Genomic DNA, 16,186 nt, shown 5'->3' on the forward strand with positions numbered 1-16,186 from the left:
TTTCGTGGCTGGGAACACTGGCCACAATACTATAATTCTGTGGCGCATGTAGTATCTTCCTTTCCCGCACTTATTTGGGGAGGGTAATACCAGGTAAGGGCCAGAGTGGTCCTTAAAGGATGGGCCGCTAGCCTGCCAGTCAAGGGCCAGTGCCGTGTGCTTGCCCCCCAGGCTAAAATCTGCCAGCCAGCCCCTGGGTGTATACAGTGTGCAGAGGAGTATATACTATACAGTGTTAAAGTGTATATAGAGTATACAGTGTATACAGTGTCCAGTCAGGGAGCAGGGATTCTTCTTACATGAGATCAAGTCAGGTGGTGGGGCTTCTCCTCAGACAAATTCAGTCAGTATACAGAGTACAGTGGTGTATATATTATACAGTGTACAGAGGTGTGTATAGTGTACAGTGGTGTATATAGTATACAGAGTACAGGGGTGTATATAAATACAGTGGTGTATATAGTATACAGAGTACAGTGGTGTATATAGTATACAGAGCACAGGGGTGTATATAGTATACAGAGCACAGGGGTGTATATAGTATACAGAGCACAGGGGTGTATATAGTATACAGAGCACAGTGGTGTACATAGTATACAGAGTACAGTGGTGTATATAGTATACAGAGTACAGAAGTGTACATAGTATACAGAGCACAGGGGTGTATATAAATACAGTGGTGTATATAGTATACAGAGTACAGGGGTGTATATAGTATACAGAGTACAGAAGTGTACATAGTATACAGAGTACAGTGGTGTATATAGTATACAGAGCACAGGGGTGTATATAGTAAACAGAGTACAGGGGTGTACATAGTATACAGAGTACAGTGGTGTACATAGTATACAGAGCACAGGGGTGTATATAGTATACAGAGCACAGGGGTGTATATAGTATACAGAGCACAGGGGTGTATATAAATACAGTGGTGTATATAGTATACAGAGTACAGGGGTGTATATAGTATAGAGAGTACAGGGGTGTATATAGTATACAGAGTACAGTGGTGTATATAGTATACAGAGCAAAGGGGTGTATATAGTATACAGAGTACAGGGGTGTATATAAATACAGTGGTGTATACAAAGTACAGGGGTGTATATAAATATAGTGGTGTATATAGTATACAGAGTACAGGGGTGTATATAGTATACAGGGGTTTATATAAATACAGTGGTGTATATAGTATACAGAGTACAGGGGTGTATATAGTATACAGAGCACAGGGGTGTATATAGTATACAGAGCACAGGGGTGTATATAGTATACAGAGCACAGGGGTGTATATAGTATACAGAGCACAGGGGTGTATATAGTATACAGAGCAAAGGGGTGTATATAGTATACAGAGCACAGGGGTGTATATAGTATACAGAGTACAGTGGTGTATATAGTATACAGAGCACAGGGGTGTATATAGTATACAGAGCACAGGGGTGTATATAGTATACAGAGTACAGTGCTGTATATAGTATACAGAGTACAGGGGTGTATATAGTATACAGAGTACAGGGGTGTATATAGTATACAGAGTACAGGGGTGTATATAGTATACAGAGTACAGGGGTGAATATAGTATTCAGAGTACAGGGGTGTATATAGTATACAGAGTACAGGGGTGTATATAGTATACAGAGCACAGGGGTGTATATAGTATACAGAGCACAGTGGTGTATATAGTATACAGAGCACAGGGGTGTATATAGTATACAGAGCACAGGGGTGTATATAGTATTCAGAGTACAGGGGTGTATATAGTATACAGAGCACAGGGGTGTATATAGTATACAGAGTACAGTGGTGTATATAGTATACAGAGCACAGGGGTGTATATAGTATACAGAGTACAGGGGTGAATATAGTATTCAGAGTACAGGGGTGTATATAGTATACAGAGTACAGGGGTGTATATAGTATACAGAGTACAGGGGTGTATATAGTATACAGAGCACAGGGGTGTATATAGTATACAGAGCACAGGGGTGTATAAAGTATACAGAGCACAGTGGTGTATATAGTATACAGAGCACAGGGGTGTATATAGTATACAGAGCACAGTGGTGTATATAGTATACAGAGTACAGGGGTGTATATAGTATACAGAGCACAGGGGTGTACATAGTATACAGAGTACAGGGGTGTATATAGTATACAGAGTACAGGGGTGTATATAGTATACAGAGCACAGTGGTGTATATAGTATACAGAGCACAGGGGTGTATATAGTATACAGAGTACAGTGGTGTATATAGTATACAGAGTACAGGGGTGTATATAGTATACAGAGCACAGGGGTGTACATAGTATACAGAGTACAGGGGTGTATATAGTATACAGAGTACAGTGGTGTATATAGTATACAGAGCACAGGGGTGTATATAGTATACAGAGCACAGGGGTGTATATAGTATACAGAGCACAGGGGTGTATATAGTATACAGAGCACAGGGGTGTACATAGTATACAGAGTACAGGGGTGTATATAGTATACAGAGTACAGGAGTGTATATAGTATACAGAGCACAGGGGTGTATATAGTATACAGAGCACAGGTGTGTATATAGTATACAGAGTACAGGTGTGTATATAGTATACAGAGCACAGGGGTGTATACAGAGTACAGGGGTGTATATAGTATACAGAGCACAGTGGTGTATATAGTATACAGAGCACAGGGGTGTATATAGTATACAGAGTACAGTGGTGTATATAGTATACAGAGTACAGGGGTGTATATAGTATACAGAGCACAGGGGTGTACATAGTATACAGAGTACAGGGGTGTATATAGTATACAGAGTACAGTGGTGTATATAGTATACAGAGCACAGGGGTGTATATAGTATACAGAGCACAGGGGTGTATATAGTATACAGAGCACAGGGGTGTACATAGTATACAGAGTACAGGGGTGTATATAGTATACAGAGTACAGGAGTGTATATAGTATACAGAGCACAGGGGTGTATATAGTATACAGAGCACAGGTGTGTATATAGTATACAGAGTACAGGTGTGTATATAGTATACAGAGCACAGGGGTGTATACAGAGTACAGTGGTGTATAATATAAATATAGTGATGTAAGAGCAGTTGCTGTGGAATTACTGCTTCAGATAAGGTCCTGTCAGGGGATCGGGTTGTAGAATCAGATCCAGTTAGGGAGCAGGGATTCTCCTCAGACAGGGTCCAATCAGGGGGTGGGGCTTCTCCTCAGACAGGGTCCAATCAGAGGGTGGGGCTTCTCCTCAGACAGGGTCCAATCAGAGGGTGGGGCTTCTCCTCAGACAGGGTCCAATCAGGGGGTGGGGCTTCTCCTCAGACAGGGTCCAATCAGAGGGTGGGGCTTCTCCTCAGACAGGGTCAAATACGGGGGTGGGGCTTCTCCTCAGACAGGGTCCAATCAGGGGGTGGGGCTTCTCCTCAGACAGGGTCCAATCAGGGGGTGGGGCTTCTCCTCAGACAGGGTCAAATACGGGGGTGGGGCTTCTCCTCAGACAGGGTCCAATCAGGGGGTGGGGCTTCTCCTCAGACAGGGTCCAATCAGGGGGTGGGGCTTCTCCTCAGACAGGGTCCAATCAGGGGGTGGGGCTTCTCCTCAGATAAGGCCCTATTAGGGGTGGGGCTTGTCTTTGATGAGGTCCTGTCAGGGGTGGGGCATCTCCTCAGATCAGGCTCCGCCCTCAGTTTTTCCCTCACAGTCAGGTGATACAGATACAGCTCCAGCACCAGATCCTCAGGATTGTGAGAGGGCTGTATATAGTATACAGTGAGAGGGGTGTGTATATATAGTATACAGTGAGAGGGATGTGTATATATAGTATACAGTGAGAGGGGTGTGTATATATAGTATACAGTGAGAGGGGTGTGTATATAGTATACAATGAGAGGGGTGTGTATATAGTATACAGTGAGAGGGATGTGTATATAGTATACAGTGAGAGGGATGTGTGTATAGTATACAGTGAGAGGGATGTGTATATAGTATACAGTGAGAGGGATGTGTATATAGTATACAGTGAGAGGGATGTGTATATAGTATACAGTGAGAGGGGTGTGTATATAGTATACAGTGAGGGGGGGTGTATATAGTATACAGTGAGAGGGGTGTGTATATATAGTATACAGTGAGAGGGGTGTGTATATAGTATACAGTGAGAGGGATGTGTATATAGTATACAGTGAGAGGGGTGTGTATATAGTATACAGTGAGAGGGATGTGTATATAGTATACAGTGAGGGGGGTGTATATAGTATACAGTGAGAGGGGTGTGTATATATAGTATACAGTGAGAGGGGTGTGTATATAGTATACAGTGAGAGGGGTGTGTATATAGTATACAGTGAGAGGGATGTGTATATAGTATACAGTGAGAGGGGTGTGTATATATAGTATACAGTGAGAGGGGTGTGTATATAGTATACAGTGAGAGGGATGTGTATATAGTATACAGTGAGAGGGATGTGTATATAGTATACAGTGAGAGGGGTGTGTATATAGTATACAGTGAGAGGGGTGTATATAGTATACAGTGAGAGGGATGTGTATATAGTATACAGTGAGAGGGGGGGTGTATATAGTGTACAGTGAGAGGGATGTGTATATAGTATACAGTGAGAGGGGTGTGTATATAGTATACAGTGAGAGGGATGTGTATATAGTATACAGTGAGAGGGGTGTGTATATAGTATACAGTGAGAGGGGTGTGTATATAGTATACAGTGAGAGGGATGTGTATATAGTATACAGTGAGAGGGGTGTGTATATATAGTATACAGTGAGAGGGGTGTGTATATAGTATACAGTGAGAGGGATGTGTATATAGTATACAGTGAGAGGGATGTGTATATAGTATACAGTGAGAGGGGTGTGTATATAGTATACAGTGAGAGGGGTGTATATAGTATACAGTGAGAGGGATGTGTATATAGTATACAGTGAGAGGGGGGGTGTATATAGTGTACAGTGAGAGGGATGTGTATATAGTATACAGTGAGAGGGGTGTGTATATAGTATACAGTGAGAGGGGTGTATATAGTATACAGTGAGAGGGATGTGTGTATAGTATACAGTGAGAGGGGGGTGTATATAGTATACAGTGAGAGGGACGTATACAGTGAGAGGGATGTGTGTATAGTATACAGTGAGAGGGGTGTGTATATAGTATACAGTGAGGGGTGTATACAGTGAGAGGGGGTTGTGTATATAGTATACAGTGAGAGGGATGTGTATATAGTATACAGTGAGAGGGATGTGTATATAGTATACAGTGAGAGGGGTGTATACAGTGAGAGGGGGTTGTGTATATTGTATACAGTGAGGGGTGTGTGTATATAGTATACAGTGAGAGGGATGTGTGTATAGTATACAGTGAGAGGGGTGTGTATATAGTATACAGTGAGAGGGGGTTGTGTATATAGTATACAGTGAGAGGGATGTCTGTATAGTATACAGTGAGAGGGATGTGTGTATATATATATATATATACAGTGAGAGGGGTGTGTGTATAGTATACAGTGAGAGGGATGTGTGTATATATATATATATATATATATATACAGTGAGAGGGGTGTGTGTATAGTATACAGTGAGAGGGGGGGTGTATATAGTATACAGTGAGAGGGATGTGTGTATAGTATACAGTGAGAGGGGTGTGTATATAGTATACAGTGAGAGGGGGTTGTGTATATAGTATACAGTGAGAGGGATGTCTGTATAGTATACAGTGAGAGGGATGTGTGTATATATATATATATATATATATACAGTGAGAGGGGTGTGTGTATAGTATACAGTGAGAGGGGGGGTGTATATAGTATACAGTTAACTTACATATCAATCTTACTACGAGTATGTGCTCTCATAGAAATCGGCAACAGATTTCACTGCAATTTCACAGCATGAAATCTGCTGCGGATCCGGTACGTGTGAAAGCACCCTAAAAAGACCAATATCCCGTTATACAGTCACCATATAGAGTTAGCCCCAGGTCCACACAGGTTCTGTACACCATATACAATACAGTGCAGTTACATCAGGTGACTCACAGGGGACATCTTCTCTGATTGGAGTTCTTTCCTTTTCATTTTCTTCTCCATCAGCCCATGAAAACTTCTCCGAGCCACAAATCCACAGAATCTGCCAGAGAAACATATTAGGCTCCTCACTCTTGCACCATCCTCATCTCTTTATACACTGCACATCTGTAAATGGCTCCCACTGTGTTGTCCCCATTATAGAAGCCCCCTTCCCCGTGTTGTCCCCTTACAGGCCTCTTCTCCCCCTATGTTGTCCCCCTCTCCCCCATGTTGTCCCGTTATAGGCCTCCTCTCCCCCTATGTTGCCTCCCCCTTATAGATGGCTCCCTCACCCCCTATGTAGCCCCACCTTATAGATCACCCCCTCCCCCACTATGTTTCCCCCCCTTATAGATGGCCCCCTCTCCCCCTATGTTGTCCCCCCCCCCCTTATAGATGGCCCTCTCTGCCCCTATCATCATCCGCTGCAGGGGGGACATCAGAAAACGAGTTGGCGGGAGTAGTGGCAGCTGGTTAGGGGGATACTGGTCATGTAAAGGGATGTGCTGTAGCAGCAGCGGAGGGGGGCTGGGAGGTGGGATGCTGGTGATGTGGGCTGTGCAGCGGCGGCTGCAGGATGCTTGTGATGGCCCTGGTACTACCCCATAATCTGTTCACACTATGAGCACATGATGGGAGGAGTAGTACAGTGTATGTGGAGGCAGCAGCGGCAGTGGGGCTGGGGGGGGGGATGTTGGTGATGGGGATCGGCCCAGGTATTACTCCTCCATCATCTGCTCATACTATGAGCACATGATGGGAGGAGTAGTACAGTGTGTATGTGGCAGCAGCACCAAGTAGGGAGGGAGGGGGAAGGTAGTTAGATGCACAGGCACCTATCTCCCTTCCTGCTCAGTGCCATCCACGTTTATGGAATACTTTGGGGAGCAAGGACACAATCAATAAAGCATAGTGTACAGTAACTTAACACTCCATTATTTACATACAGCTTCATAGACACAATACAGTCCATAGACTTTTACATATAGTGCACCCCCTGCTGGACACTCCATAGGAATTACACCTGATCCTTGAAGTCAGTTTTTTTTTTTACGGAATCTGAAGCTCCCTGATCTACTAAATTAAGGGAAATAGAAGTATATGTGCATTTCCCATAATAAGTGTATATTAGGAATTTTGCTAACTTTCCATAAGTAACAACATATTAAAAAATACTTTTGGCCGGAGTTGTCCTTTAACTACTGTTTGTCACATGTCATGTTTCCTCCTGTCACAGGTGCAGGCTTTTTTTCCCTCACTTTGCCTATCCTCTTTATTCCCTGTACCAACACATAGCCCCACTACTCACAGGCTAGCTAAGCTGTCCCTATAAAAAGGAGCTAGTTCCTGCTGGAAGGTATCTTTAGTCAGTCTTTTGTCAGTAGAGGTGGAGAGGGACTGAGCCACCACAAAGCCAGAGAGATTTCTTCTATGCAACTTACTATTATTAGCATGTAGTACTAGAAACAAAGGAGGGAGGATGTCCTCTGAGGAAAACCTTTTCTATGCCAGGGATACCTTCTGCAACACAGAAAATCTGCTTTATCCAGAGCAGGGACCTGGGACCTCGTACTACCCTAGCAGGACGGTTACCTGACACTATAGGGCAAAAGGTGGTTAGAATGGTGAGTACGAGTATCTTCTTCTGTTACTTCTATTTTCTACTATGCTATCCATGCAGAGTACATTACTACATTGGACAGGGCCCCTTAAAACGCTCCTCTACTCTACACTGTTATAACAGCTCATAGGGCCCTATTACACAACCGCTAATTGGCCGAATCGGGACGACTATAGCTCTGTGTAATAGAGACAATGATCAGCCGATGACAATGATCATCAACCAATCCTTGGTTTAGGTTTGGACCTAACATCAATAGGTGCCGACGGTGCATCGCTATGTCTAATAGCTTTCCGTTCCTGGCGGCCTATCAGCTGACAGACTACTCAGCCAATCACAGGCTGCAACACTTCTACTAATTTCACATTTTTCTATCTATATTGTATAATAATCCTGATATCTTGCAGTTCTCATTCTCACCACTGGGGCTAAAACTAAGCTGAGACTTCCTGTTGTAAGCTGAGAAGAGGTTGCTGTAAAGTGATCTGTACAGCATTACAGCATCATGTGACACCAATCCAAAATCCTAAACCACAAAACCACCAATAAATGGAGAACAGAAATAAAGTTGACTTGTGCGGCGTCTGAATTTTATTTTTTGGGTGAAATGCTCTATGGACCTAATCACAAGCTGATAATTTTCATACAGAATTCTTTTTTTTACCAAATAATCCCAGTGTCTGATAGAATCAGCCATCGCTGTGTAAACCTCATGCAAATGAAGGTGGATTGTAGTTTTTATTATCAATGTGATATTTTTATTTTTTTTTGTAAATTTTATGCTAAATTCTTCAAGTCGCTGGTTGGATGTAAACATGCGTTGGTGATGCGGTTGTATTGTTCACAGTCCAGGAGTTTATGATGGTTATGTACATCATCATGACGCGGTCAGCATTGGCACTCTTAATGTGAGGTCATAGTTCATCATATATCAATGTGATATACCATACAGATCAATAACGCAAAAAGACACAGCGTAGTCAAGAAATCATACAAAGAGAATAAGACAAAGACAGTGCAGCCAGAACATAACGTTACATGAGAAACATCCTGATAGCTTTCCTCTCAGTATGAATATATTTCTTCCTCTTAGCAGCCAGCGCTTGCGTCGCTTACGCGGAATTCACAGTATTTTACAATGCACATTGCCCTTTTAAAAAAAAAAAAAAAAAAAAACTATCATAGACTCAAGCTGAGTTTACACTGTGTCTTTGCAATCAGTTTTTTTCATGTTTTATGCAAAAAAAGGATGCATTTTTTTAAATATTTTTTAGCTGACACAAAAATGTGGTCAACCACGTTTTTGTTTACACACAAAAAAACGGATGCGTTTTGATCAGTTGAAGTCAATGGAAAAAGGGATCTAAAAGGATGCACACAAATCTTTGTTTTTCTTCCGTTTTTTTTTTTTTTTTTTTGCATAAACGCAGTGTAAACCTAGCCTTACTGAAAAGTGGAGGAAAAAATTTAAACTGAAAATGTAGCAGGTTTTTATGTTTATTTAGCTAAGGCTGGGTTCACACTGCGTTTTTGCAGTCCGTTTAAGGTATACTTTTTTATGAAAAAAACAGATGTGTTTGTTTTTTTTGGTCAGTTTTTCGATTGACTTCTATTATAAAGAAAAAAATAAATCGAAACAGATGCGTTTTTTGTTAACAGACACAAAAATAGTCAACACTACTTTTGTGTCCGTTAAAAAAAAAGCATCCGTTTTGATCTGTTTTTTTTTTATTTTTATAATGGAAGTCAATGAAAAAACGCATTGATTTTTTTTTTTTTACGGACACAAAAGTAGTGTTGACTACGTTTTTCTGTCTGTTTAAAGTAACCCGTTAAAAAAAATAAGCAGAACGGATTGCAAAAACGCAGTGTCAACCCAGCCTTAGTTTTGAATTTTCCGAAAAAAGAAAAAAAACTTTGGGATTTTGGCCATGGGAAGTTTATTGCTTTCTATGGCACGGGTGTCAAACTCGCCGCCCTCCAGCTTTTGCAAAACTACAACTCCCGGGGTCAGAGCTGCTCTTACTCAGGGGCAGCCAAAGGTGCAGCTGGGGGGGCTGATTTAGCACAGAATGACATATCCTAAGTTCACTTCCATCATACTAATATTTTGATATCTGTTTACGTAAACAATAAAAACAAATTCTGCAAATGACGTAATCTCAGTATTTCCATATAAATCAGGACGGATACATATCTTATAGACTCCTACTCTTCTATTTAGCTTCGATAATACTGTTGTCATCGTCACTTTGTGTACAGACTGACTACAAAATGTTTTTACACTACGACGAAATTTAACAGATTTGCTGACCGGGCAAATAAAAAAATTCTAATACAAAAATGGATCATCTGGTAATACCATTGCGGCTGAAGATCAGGTTACAAAGAACAAGTAAAAATCCTCTTGAAAAATATTAAGAAAAAGTTAATTTCAGGTATAATTTATATTACATGTCGAACGTGACAAAAAAAACGTCATTTATGTTTTGTTGTTTTTCTTTCTTTCTATACTATTACTTCTTTTGGATTTTGTCAGACGTGACATTTAGTTTTGGCCTCTTGGTGATTCCCGCGCTGTCCCAGTCGATCCGTCTCTAGATAAACGCCCAGACCGTCAGTGTCAGAAGGGGAGGCCGCGTGGAAGCACAATTACAAGTTTCTCTTTTGTTTTTTGGGGGGTTTTTTTCAAACTTTAAAATTTTTCATTTATTACTTTAAAATTTATTCGATGTAATTTTTTTTTTAAATTAACAAAATGTCACTTAAAGGGAATGTATCATCTGAATATTGTAATCTAGCCTTTGTTTTTTATTTTATTATAAATTCTAAATATTTTTTTCTGTATATTGCAGTTTTATGTTGATGACGTGAGATTTCCTGTTATCCTAAGGGTCCATTTTTACAGATTATCTGACAGATTATCTGCCAAAGATTTGAAGCCAAAGCCAGAAACAGACTATAAACAGAGATCAGGTCATGAAGGAAAGCCTGAGATTTCTTCTCTTTTTAAATCCATTCCTGGCTTTGGCTTCAAATCTTTGTCAGATAATCTTTCTGTGTAAATGGACCCTAATGGTGCGTTTACACAGGCAGATTTATTTGACAGATTTTTTTAGCCAAAGCCAGGAACAGACTATAAAAAGGGAACAGGTCATAAAGGAAAGATTAAGATTTCTCATCTTTTCAAATCCAGTGCTGGCTTTGGCTTCCAAAATCTGTCAAATAAATCTCTCTGTATAAACGCACCATAAGGTTTCCTTATTATCCTTAGAGGGATAGAGGTAAGAATGAATCTCACATCCTTTGGGGGAAGGGTAATTAAAGGAGAAGTCCGGCTCTAAATAAAAATCTGACATCCCCTGTATATGAGACATCCCTTTATATGAGACACTCCCTCTATGTGAGACACTGTATATGAGACACTCCCTCTATATGAGACACACCTCTATATAAGACATACCTCTATATGAGACACTCCCTCTATATGAGACACACCTCTATATAAGACATACCTCTATATGAGACACTCCCTCTATGTGAGACATTCCCTCTATACGAGACACTGTATATGAGACACTCCCTCTATGTGAGACATTCCCTCTATACGAGACACTGTATATGAGACACTCCCTCTATATGAGACACTCCCTCTATGTGAGACATTCCCACTATACGAGACACTCTGTATATGAGACAGTCCCTCTATATGAGACATCCCTCTATCTGAGACACTACCTCTATATGAGACATTCCCTCTATATGAGACACTCTGTATATGAGACATCCCTCTATATGAGACACTACCTCTACTGTATGTGAGACATTCCCTATACATGAGACACTCCCTGTATATGAGACATTCCCTCTATACGAGACACTCTCTGTATATGAGACACTCTCTGTATATGAGACATTCCCTCTATACGAGACACCCTCTATACGAGACACTCTCTGTATATGAGACACTCCCTGTATATGAGACATTCCCTCTATACGAGACACTCTCTGTATATGAGACATTCCCTCTAAGATTCTGTTCCTGTGTTTTCTCGTTTGACATCATCATCCGTATTCTGTATTTCTGATTCTGGAAAAAAAATTGGACTAAAAATGTCTGGAAACTGATAAAACAGGAGAAGAATATAAAATCCTATTCTGCGTTACATTGTGTCCTTCCCTTTAATAAAACCCCCCTCCCATCATTTATAGAACGATATATAGTAAAATATAAGGCGCCGTCACCTCCGGCTTCTATCATGTTACATAAAATAGATTTTGCTCAGATTTTTTTCTACATGTAAAATGTTGCCGTTCATCAATTTGATTTTTTTTTTTTACTTTTCTGATTTTTTTTTTCATATAATTTTCAGTGTACATCAGAGTTTTCCCGTATAAAATGGCAGTTTTCTCCACCCGGGCTGTATCCACAGTTTTTCCTCTCGGCCTCCGCTGGATGCGGTTTCCATTAATGGGTTTTGCCCTTTTTGTGCTGTTTGTTCCAGGAACGTATCGGACACGGTTATGGCAGCTTTATGACGACGACGCACGCTCCGGCCCGTCCGATGTTCAGCGGTACGTCCTGCCAACAACAGAGAACACTCACAGTAAGGACATTATACTTTCTGTAATAAGGACCTACTCAAAAAAAGTAAGTTCTATAGATCGGAATGTCAGAAGCCTCTTGCGTCATTCAGCATGTCCAATCTTTTTGTTCTCAGGGAGATAAACCACAGCCAAAAGAGTCTGGGACCTCAGACGTCTGGCAGTGACTTTCTCCCCTCTCTCTATTCAGAATACATGCACTTTTGGTGACCCCGTATATGTATGGGTAAATCAGGAGATCCTAAACAGGAATGAAATGCATGGATGCAGCTGCCAAAACAGCGCCATACCTGCGCACAGGCCATATGTGGTATTGTGGCTCAGACCCATTTATGTCAATAGAGCAAATGTCACTGTGTACAGCTCCAGTATACTAGAGGGTCTATAGCAGGGATCGGGAACCTTCCGCCCTTCAGCTAAAGCTTTGGCTCTCCAGGCATGATGGGAGTTTTGCCACAGCTGGAGAGCTGAAGGTTCCCCATCCCTGGTCTATACGGTGGCCGAAGCATTGAGGACTGTGCTGCTGGGCTAAACTGCAATTTTTACATTTGAACACAAGATGGGGCTAAAACCAAAATCATTACAATAAACCAGTGCTTCTCAAACTTTTTCTACTGGAGCCTCACCCAACAGACCAAGGCAATGCCTGGGCCTCACCACATTGACCAACAGGGTGTCTGGGCCTCACTATCTGAGGTGAAAGTCCATTTAAAAGCTGTAAATAATGCTAGGGCTACCTTTTACCCATCTCCCAAGCTCTATATACTAATAAAGCAAGTACAAAATAAATTAAGAATGTTGCTAAAATGGAGATTCAAAAGGACTGTGCAGATCATAGTTACTTTTGTGAAAAATGTCTCCTCAGCTGGGCCTCACCAACAACTAGGGGGCGCCTCACTGGTGGGGCCCGCCTCACAGTTTGAGAAGCACAGCAATAGACCAACTCAGCTGTGACCTCAGGTAGTGACGCAGGGAACATAGATGGGAATCTTTTATAGTATCGTCCCCTGTGGAGTCTGAGGGGCTCCAGCTTCTGCCCCCCATCCCAAACACCTGACACCCCCTGGACCATGCGCTCACACATTACAGGTACCTGCGTCCACTCATTGGTCTGTGCATCATAAGATTCAACAGTATTCAGATAGGTCTGTCCATCATATCCGCCCACCGCGTAGAGCCTGTCACCAAGAGGGCAAATGCCAACCGCGTCCCGAGGAACGCTCAGCGGCGCTACCGTCGTCCAGCTGTCCGTCTTAGGGTCGTATCTACAGAGAGAAACATGAAATCATAAAACAGCGAATACAAGGAGGGGCGGTGACACAGTGACAGAGGAAGACATGGGGTACAGGGTAATGACACGCTGAGACTTGGGGTACAGGATAATAGCACTCTGACACTTGGAGTACAGGATAGTGACACATGGGATACAGGATAGAGACACTGACAGTGTATATATACACTCACTGGCCACTTTATTAGGTAGACCTGTCCAACTGCACGTTACCACTTAATTTCTAATCAGCCAATCACATGGCGGCAACTCAGTGCATTTAGGCATGTAGACATGGTCAAGACAATCTCCTGCAGTTCAAACCGAGCATCAGTATGGGGAAGAAAGGTGATTTGGTGCCTTTGAACGTGTCATGGTTGTTGGTGCCAGAAGGGCTGGTCTGAGTATTTCAGAAACTGCTGATCTACTGGGATTTTCACGCACAACCATCTCTAGGGTTTACAGAAAATGGTCCGAAAAAGAAAAAACATCCAGTGAGCGGCCGTTCTGTGGGCGGAAATGCCTTGTTGATGCCAGAGGTCATAGGAGAATGGGCAGACTGGTTCCAGCTGATAGAAAGGCAACAGTGACTCAAATAGCCAACCGTTACAACCAAGGTAGGCAGAAGAGCATCTCTGAACGCACAGTACGGCCAACTCTGAGGCAGATGGGCTACAGCCAGGCCCGGACTGGTAATCTGGCAAGGCGGGCAAATGCCCGCTGGGCTGGCCAGATTACTAGTCCGTGGGCCGCCCGGGCTGTCTAATGGAAAAAAAAAAAATCACCGCTGCGGCCCGCTCCTGACATGCTCCTCCAATCCAATCAACGTGGGGCCGCAGCGGCCCCTCATTGATTGGCGGAGCACGTCAGGAGCGGGCCAGCCGGGGTGAGGTGAGCGGGCTGTGGTGGCGGGAGGGGGCTGCGGTGGCGTGTCTCCGCCCCGTTGTGCTTCCCCCAAGTGCCAAGGGCCGCAGACGTGCCGCGCGCAGGCACGTCTGCAGCCACCTCCACCAGGCCCCCAGCGGTGACGTCACTTCCCTGACGCGCCGCTGAGGACCTGGAGGAGAGAGAGGAGAGCCGCCGCCGCCGCCGCCACGCTGCTGCAGCAGAAAGAAGCTGCTGAAGATCCGGAGAAAGAAGCTGCTGGGAGCGAGGTGAGGTGAGAATGTTTTTTTTTTTTTTAACCCCTTCACATGTGGCCACACAGGGAGAGCATGCAGGGGGGCTATTCTATATAGGAGGGGATGCAGGGGGGGCTATTCTATATAGGAGGGGATGCAGGGGGCTATTCTATATGGGAGGGGGATGCAGGGGGCTATTCTATATGGGAGGGGGATGCAGGGGGCTATTCTATATTGGGGGGATGCAGGGGGCTATTCTATATGGGAGGGGGATGCAGGGGTGTATTCTATATGGGGGGGGGATGCAGGGGGGGTATTCTATATGGGGGGGGGATGCAGGGGGGGTATTCTATATGGGAGAGATGCAGGGGGTATTCTATATGGGAGGGGGTGCAGGGGGGCTATTATATATTGGGGGGATGCAGGGGGCTATTCTATATGGGAGGGGGATGCAGGGGCTATTCTATATGGGAGGGGGTGCAGGGGGGCTATTCTATATTGGGGGGATGCAGGGGGCTATTCTATATGGGAGGGGGATGCAGGGGTGTATTCTATATGGGGGGGATGCAGGGGGGGTATTCTATATGGGAGGGGGATGCAGGGGTGTATTCTATATGGGGGGGGATGCAGGGGGGGTATTCTATATGGGAGAGATGCAGGGGGTATTCTATATGGGAGGGGGTGCAGGGGGGCTATTCTATATAGGAGGGGGATGCAGGGGGGCTATTCTATATTGGAGGGGGATGCAGGGGGCTATTCTATATGGGAGAGATGCAGGGGGTATTCTATATGGGAGGGGGTGCAGGGGGGGGCTATTCTATATAGGAGGGGATGCAGGGGGGGGCTATTCTATATAGGAGGGGATGCAGGGGGCTATTCTATATGGGAGGGGATGCAGGGAGGCTATTCTATATGGGAGGGGGATGCAGGGGGTCTATTCTATACAGGAGGGGGATGCAGGGGGGCTATTCTATATGGGAGGGGGATGCAGGGGGGCTATTCTATACAGGAGGGGGATGCAGGGGGGCTATTCTATATAGGAGGGGGATGTAGGGGGGCTATTCTGTATGGGAGGGGGATGCAGGGGGCTATTCTATATGGGAGGGGGATGCAGGGGGGCTATTCTATATGGAGGGGGATGCAGGGGGCTATTATATATAGGAGGGGGATGTAGGGGGGCTATTCTATATGGGAGGGGATGCAGGGGGCTATTCTATATGGGGGGATGCAGGGGGCTATTCTATATTGGGGGGATGCAGGGGGGCTATTCTATATGGGAGGGGCATGCAGGGGGGCTATTCTATATGGGAGGGGGATGCAGGGGGCTATTCTATATGGGAGGGGGATGCAGGGGGGGGCTATTCTATATAGGGAGGGGGATGCAGGGGGGCTATTCTATATGGGAGGGGGATGCAGGGGGCTATTCTATATGGGGGGGATGCAGGGGGGGCTATTCTATATAGGGAGGGGGATGCAGGGGGGCTATTC

General features: G+C 43.9%; 1 protein-coding gene and 1 long non-coding RNA gene across 3 annotated transcripts in view; one reads left to right on the forward strand and one right to left on the reverse strand.

The window, feature by feature from the left end:
- Nucleotides 1–3,701: 3,701 nt before the first annotated feature.
- LOC138802415 (uncharacterized) overlaps nucleotides 3,702–16,186 on the forward strand; it is a 40,330-nt gene continuing 27,845 nt past the window's right edge. Inside the window, exons 1-3 of one of the 2 annotated variants that reach the window (XR_011364762.1) lie at nucleotides 3,702–3,781; nucleotides 7,632–7,706; nucleotides 12,208–12,309. This is a non-coding gene — a long non-coding RNA (uncharacterized lncRNA). Of the gene's footprint in view, nucleotides 3,782–7,585; nucleotides 7,707–12,207; nucleotides 12,310–16,186 lie in introns of those variants that run through there. The other variant, XR_011364761.1, reaches the window with a different exon arrangement.
- Nucleotides 11,646–16,186, reverse strand: part of KLHL4 (kelch like family member 4) — a 112,916-nt gene continuing 108,375 nt past the window's right edge. Inside the window, exons 10-11 of the mRNA XM_069985692.1 lie at nucleotides 13,401–13,572; nucleotides 11,646–12,284 (exon numbers count right to left, since the gene is read on the reverse strand). Of these exons, the coding sequence (XP_069841793.1) occupies nucleotides 12,225–12,284; nucleotides 13,401–13,572 (232 nt within the window). The 3' untranslated portion in view covers nucleotides 11,646–12,224. The remainder of the gene's footprint in view (nucleotides 12,285–13,400; nucleotides 13,573–16,186) is intronic.

This window comes from Dendropsophus ebraccatus, chromosome 10 (genome assembly GCF_027789765.1).
Source record: "Dendropsophus ebraccatus isolate aDenEbr1 chromosome 10, aDenEbr1.pat, whole genome shotgun sequence".
Lineage (NCBI taxonomy): Eukaryota > Metazoa > Chordata > Amphibia > Anura > Hylidae > Dendropsophus > Dendropsophus ebraccatus.